Source organism: Dendrobium catenatum, unplaced genomic scaffold (genome assembly GCF_001605985.2).
Source record: "Dendrobium catenatum unplaced genomic scaffold, ASM160598v2 fragScaff_scaffold_542, whole genome shotgun sequence".
Classification (NCBI taxonomy): Eukaryota; Viridiplantae; Streptophyta; class Magnoliopsida; order Asparagales; family Orchidaceae; genus Dendrobium; species Dendrobium catenatum.
The window spans coordinates 3,841,508-3,848,569 of NW_021319004.1; the positions used below are offsets into that span (position 1 = coordinate 3,841,508).

The window sequence follows — 7,062 nt, forward strand, 5'->3', positions numbered from 1 at the left end:
TCTTGTAAATTTTTCCAGAGTGTTTGCCTCTCAGCATGGGAGTTGCTTGCATATATAGCAGTAACAGCAAAGACTTCATTAGTAGCAGTAGAAATTTTTCCATGAATGAGTTGGTTAGTCATATAAAGTGGAATAAAATTAATAGCATCTTTATTCCATTTAACCCAAATGCGTCCAGGGTTAGAAAACAGAAAATTGTCACAGTTGCTTTCTCTATTGAAAATTTGGTGATTGGCTAGGAACCAGTCATTGGTAAGGTTGGTTTGGGTAATTTTAGCTTCAAGGATGAAGAGAAGATCTAAGTTATGGGTTTGGGTTAGGAGTTTACAGCTCTTTACTTTGTCAGGGTTATTAAACCCTCTTATGTTCCAAGCTGCAATGTTCGGGAGGTTCATTGGGACTTATTTTTTGGGGTAGAGGCTTTTTTGGCTTGTTTACCTCTAGTTTGTTTGACATTTTGACTTGGCTGGGTTTGGGTTTTAGTGGAATGCGAGGATGAGCTTGTTGAGTCATTTGAGGTGGTAGGAATGTTCGGCTGATGTGAACGAGGGGATGTTTGAGCTGGACTATTGTGATTTAACAAGAGGTTGATATTGTCCTGGGCACTGGTGTTCGGGTTTTTAGGAGAATGAGGCTGGTATAGGTTATGAGAAGGTGGTTGAGAATCTCCATCTTCTTCCTTATCATGATCAGATAAGGTTTGAAATTTGTTTGCTATTTTTATAAGGGGCTGTTCTTGTGTCATAGTTTGAATTTCTAAAGAGTCTTGAACATCACCCGAGGGTGAGTTGAGGTTAGGTATCATGGGGTTTTCAACTGGGTTGCTGATTTGGGTTTTTGCTTGTTGGGTATTGTTGGTCTGTGGCTTAATTTGTTGAGGAGGTTTAGGAATGTTGAGTTTAGGAGGAGGTGAAGGACGGGGTTTTCGGCTAGAACTTCTGCCCCTGGTGGAGACATGGTTAACCGGCTTTTGTATAGGATCTTTAGGGCAAAGGGAGGGAGGATGCATAATAGAGCCACATTGTGAACAATGATCTGGTTTCCAATCATATTGGACACGAAGTGGGAAGACCTTTCCATCAACATTATAGAAAATTTCGTCAGGTAGGGTAGAAGTACTGGTGATTTGAACACAAACTCTAGCAAAAGTAAGACGTGTTTTTGCTGCCGTAAGGGCATCTACAGCAATAGGAATACCAATACAGCTTGCTAGTTTAGATATACCTTCCGGCGTCCAGAGGGAGAGAGGAAGATTCAAGATTTTTACCCACAGAGGAATAGAAGGAAATTCCTCTCTCTTTGGAACAAAGTCTGGAGTCCACTTCTGCAAAATGAATGGTTTTCCAAAGAAAAACCAAGGTCCTCTGGTCCATGCAAAATCATAGTCTTCTAGGGCAGAAAATTTTAGAAGAAAGAAGCCATCATCCAAGGTGAGAAGGGAGATTTCTCCTTTGAGCTGCCAAGCCTTCTTTATCGTCGCGAGGAGTGACTCGTAAAAAGGCCTTTTTCCAATAGAGTAACCCACCAGTGAAAGAGACCATTCCGGCGCTCCTGCAACAAATTGCTCGGTAGTAAAGTTGGTCGTGAAGTTTTGGGTTGGGGTGAAACCAAGTGAGTGAGAAAAATCAGAGGAAATTTGTGGAGCAGAGGTTAGTAGATTCTTCCAGAGAGGAAGAATAGTGGAAGGGGAGATGGTGGAGCCGGCGGCTGCAGCGGATGAAGGAAGCGGGGGGAAGACGTCTTCCGACATAGGGGAAGAACCCCTAGCCAGAGGAGGCGGCGGGAGGAAAAGCAAACCCTAACCCTAGCAGGCAAAGCTTCTCGCGATTTTTTCCTTTTCTTCCTTCCCCCCACCAATCTCGCTTTGATCTGTTTCTCCTTGTGGAGGTATGGGGAATGTTAAGAATAAATGTAATGTGTCATATAATTATACTATTATAGTCATACATGCATGTTCATGATTGCAGGGGTGTCGATATTGAACCCGACCCGAAAAATCGACCTGAGCTCAACCCGAAAATTTTGGGTTTCGGTTGACCCGAACCCGAAATGGGTCAGGTTCGGGTTCAACAATTCGGCCCGTTTCAAAAATTGGGTCTGGTTCGGGTTGACATGTTGACCCGAAATTGACCTGAAAATGACCCATTTTGACTGAAAACCTATTTCTTACTCGGGAACTCGAGATCAACCCATTTTTGGCCCAGAAAACGAAGTTTGACCCGATTTTGGACCAAAAAACTAATAGTTTTTTGTCCGACCCGGGTCATTCGGGTCGGGTCGGGTTGACCCGGACTTGAAGCGGGTCGGGTTCGGGTCCGGAAAACCGACTTGTTTGCATAAACGGTTCAAGTTCGGGTTGACCCGAATAGTGCCGAGTCAGTTTCAGGTTCGACCCGAACCCGACCCGTGACCTGAAATTGACACCCCTACAAGATTATCTAAATTATTGTGTAGAATGCACAAGAATTTTTGTATATGAACTATGTTAATTAGAAATTATTAAACCATGAGTTGATCTTAATTAAGATTATTTATTTTCACTTAAAGGGCCATCCAATCTCTAATCCAATTTTATTAAGCTTAATGAGAAATCACTTTTTGAATCTAATTCTTAACTAGCTAGTTTAGAAATATGGTCCTTTTTTCACGAAGATCTAATAAAATCATAGCTAAAATTGGAGACGAAAATCAAAGAAGACCATCGATCTAGATCTTATGCCATGTTGTTAAAGAATTCAATGAAATCAATTGCGCTTTATTTAATAACAACAATAAAAAATGGCTAGTCACTTTTAACACTCAAATAAATGAACATATGGGATTGAGGGGTAGGCTCTGCAGCTCCGATTCATGGGAAAATAGTAGACCTGTCAATATTTAACCCGACCCGAAATCTCGACCCAAAAATTTTGGGTTTGGGTTGACCCAAACCAACCCAAACCCGAAGCGGGTCAGGTTCGGGTCCGTAAAACCGACCCGTTTGTAAAATAGGGTCGGGTTCAGGTTAACCCGGAAATCCGAGAATGACCCGAATTGACCCGGAATAACACAAACCCGTCAGCCGCGTCACCGCGTCAGCCCCGCATCGCGCAGTCGAGCGGAAATAGGGTTTTTTCTTGATGAAAATTGAATATATATTATATACCACCGAAAAATTAGCCATTTTTTCCACCAGTGTAAACTTTAAACAGTATTTTGCCAAAAAGATTCATTGAAAATGGCTATTTATTTTTTTTTTGTAGTAATTATTGCAACGAATAACACTAACATCAATTTTAATAGCTTGAAAATAGTTTGTCTATTCCTACTATTTAGCTTGACTTTAATGAATACATATAATATAATTCTGTTAAGATTAAATATATTATAGTTATATTTATATCAAAGTAAATTTAGCTTTTGGGAAGAGTCAAATACTGATTTTTCTAAATTTCGAAAGGAGGACACATGCCCCCCTAGGCGAACAATTATTAGGTCCTCCGATCGGACGTAGAGGAACGTTTGGTCGGCACTAAAATCCCGCAAAAAAATTCGGTATTTGATCAGTATTGCTAGGTAGTATTTGGTAATAACGAGGAATACCGCTCTATGAAGACCAATACCGAGTTATACCGAGCTATACTGAGCAATACCGAGTTATACAAAAAAATACCGAGTTTTTTCTAGGAAAAACTCAGTATTTTTTTGTATAACTCGGTATTGCTTGGTATAGCTCGGTATAACTCGGTATTGGGTCTTACATGATGGTATTCCTCGTTATTGTTTGGTATTGCTCGGAATTTGCTCGATATTTCTCGTTTTTTGCACGATTTTAGCTCCTACCGGACGTAGCTATACGTCCGGTCGGAGGACCTAATAATTGTTCCCCCTAGGCTCCCTCTCTCCGCCCGTGGTCATTGGCTGCAAAAGCTTCCTTCTCCGGCAAATCATCCCTAAAAAATGTCCATATAATGTCTCCAACCTTTATTTAACTTATGAATGTCTTGGGGGAACTTCTCGATTGGCTCTACAAGGCGACAACTACCAATTTGGCCTTACTTCAACTTTGTTTGGTCGGAACCTATCGGACCTCCCAACGAACTTAGTTCCCAACTTCCGTCTAATGCATTGCTCTGATCGAAGGGCTTCATGATTTTGTCATGTTCGTGTAACTTCCTAGGAGGTCACTCATCTCATAATTTTTTAGGATGAGCATGCTTGACTGTTCAATTTTTTAAATGAAATTCCTACCATTACACCACAATGCACCTTGATGTTTAAGAGTTTAACTTTATTTTACTTAAGGGATTTCACAATGACTTCTTTAGTTATTTCTCTCTGATAATCTCAACTCACTTGCCCTTCGGCTAGGCTGTAAGAACCGGTTGGACCGATTTAGTCAAATTGGTCCATTTTTGTATAACAGAGCGAGCGTGCGAGCGGTGGAATGAGCCAATGATAGGCAGATGCGACTCCTTGCGTGAGATAAGTCAATTTAGCTCAATCCAGTGAAACTACACGGGAGAAAAGATAGACCTTTGGGGAAGTTGCTGACCGAGGTGAAGAAGAAAGAGAAGAATGGTTTGTCCATCAAATTTTGTTTCATTTCCATGCAAATTATTTAGTGATTTCAACATAAGAAAATATTAATGTTTTGATTTAAGGCAAAGAGAGGGAATTGTTCGACAAAGGGTTCATACTCGATTGAGAGGAGAAATTTTATAAAATTCTTCTAATAGTAAGGAGGAAGGGGTAGGATAAGACGAAGAAAAGTTAGTCAAATTTCATTTTCAGGGAAAGAGAAAGTGTGAGTTGTTTAGAAAGAAAGAAATGTATAATTTTTTTTTTTCATTTTCAGTGAAAGAGAGTGTAAGCTGTTTGTTTGTTCACATTTAGAAAGGAAGAAATGTTTTTTTTTTTAAGTTTACTTAAATAGTTAATGTACGATTGTTAAGTAGAAAGAAATATCGATGGTGAATTTTGAGGTAAATCATGAAAACTATTTAAATATATTGTTTGATCATCTTCAAGGAATTAGAAATTTGAATTGATAATATGAAGTGTCCAACATTGTACTTAGTGACATTTTATGTTATTTTTGGACTATGGAAAAGAAAAAAATATATGCATTTTAATCATTGACCTTAGATGAATATTAGATGCAAAAGTTCTTCGAGGAAGTTAGGTGTTGAATTAAGATTATTTCAAAGCTCGAGCAAAAAAATTTATAATTTTGAAAGAATTTGAACTCACGAAAATAATTAAGGTGGATTAATATGTTTACAATATAACAATATCTTATCATTTGAACTCGCAAACTTTTTTTTTTTTTTTGATAGTTCATTCAAAGTGAAGTATGAAATAACTTTATATATTGTTATGGATACATTTATATGTTATAAATGAAGAGACATAGAATTTCTTTTAAAGTAATTATATTATATTAAGATTACTATGCATATGTGAGGAAATTGAAAGTAAAAAGAATAAATGCTAATATGAAATGAGAATTAATAAAATGGAAAGGGTATATGAATGCAAAGGAGTTCACCCCCTTATGATACTGACTAGAGCCGCAATATACTCATGTATGTAAAATAGAAATATAAATGTAAATGAAAATACCTAAATTTGTGCTTATTAGATGGTGCTCTTGAATTAAATTTAAAAGATAGATACCTTAAAGTAAACTTATGTAATTAAGGATTTGCATGTGTATATATATATTGGAACTAGTATATATCAAAATCATACTGATTATAAACCGGGTTGAATCTCCTCGAAATTTGAACTCATCAAGTTAAAAGTTGTTTAAAGCTTCAATAGTCCATAATCGAATGTCATAAGTCACCCAAAAGCTAAAATTTTTTCGACCCTCGTTCTAGGAATCATGAGTTAGACCGCTTAGTAAACCCTACTCACCCAAGGAACTTGGATACTCCGCCAAAATAATCGACAACAAACTAAGGATTTTCACCCGGAGAACTCGCCAAAGGTACTCCCTTTCAATCCAAAACTCGCATGATATTCTCATCTAACTACATGGCTGACAAGTACAAGTCAAACTTTGTTTACTACACATCTAGCTATATAGAATCCAAGTCATGTACTTCCAAAACAATCAAATTATATAACCAATTTTAGCCCTCACCAACAAATACAGGGCCACAAGTCAAATTTAGGTGTGACATAATCTTATTCTTTTGATATAAACTCTCATCTTGTTGGCCGCTCTTTAAATCTTTTTTATAACTTGATTTATTATGTACTTCCCTACCTTAGGGGTTTAACCGAGTCTTTTGTATTGATTTGGCCAAGAAGAATCCTCAAACCTTTTTCTCTTCCCTCTTTGTTCTTTAGGGTTGATCCACATTAAAAAAGAAGGGTTGATCCATATTAGGGTTGTCAACTTAGGTTGGTGGGTTGTGTTTTGGATCTAGCTCAAACTGACCCAATGTGAACGAGGGTTGCAAAAATTCACCCACAAACCTAACCCAATATTCATATCAATCAAAATGTTTGGCTAAAACCTATCTCAACCTAAACCCTAAACCTGTCATGCTGTTAATTTCGGGTCATGGGTCGGGTTCGGGTCAAACCCGGAACTGACCAGACACTATTCGTGTTCGGGTCAACCCAACCCATTTTTGCAAATGGATCAATTTTTCATACCCAAACCCGACCCGCTTCAGGTTCGGGTCAACCCGACCTGGCCCGCTTCGGGTTGATTTTTTTTGTTCCGGAAGGGTGCAGCGGTGGCGGTGCCAGCGAGGCAGCGACGCCACGCGAGCAAACCGAGCGACAGCGACGCGACGAGAGCGACGGTGACGCGACTCGAGCGACGCGATGCGAGGGCAGGCGGGGCATGCGGGCGCGGTGCAGCGGGGCAGCAGGCGCGGTGCACTGGGCAGCAGGGCAGCTGGGTTTCCGGGTCATTCCCGGGTTCCCGGGTTAACCCGAACCCGACCCAGTTTTGCAAACGGGTTGATTTTTAGGACCCGAACCCGACCCGCTTCGGGTTCAGGTCAACCCAAACCCGAAATTTTCGTGTCAAGTTTTCAGGTCGGGTCCAATGTTGACAAG

General features: G+C 39.5%; 1 protein-coding gene across 1 annotated transcript in view; it reads right to left on the reverse strand.

The window, feature by feature from the left end:
- LOC110114991 overlaps positions 1-1,750 on the reverse strand; it is a 2,023-nt gene extending 273 nt beyond the window's left edge. The window contains exon 1 of the mRNA XM_020848068.1: positions 439-1,750. Coding sequence (XP_020703727.1) covers positions 439-1,750 — 1,312 coding nt within the window. The remainder of the gene's footprint in view (positions 1-438) is intronic.
- Between the last annotated feature and the right edge of the window lie 5,312 nt (positions 1,751-7,062).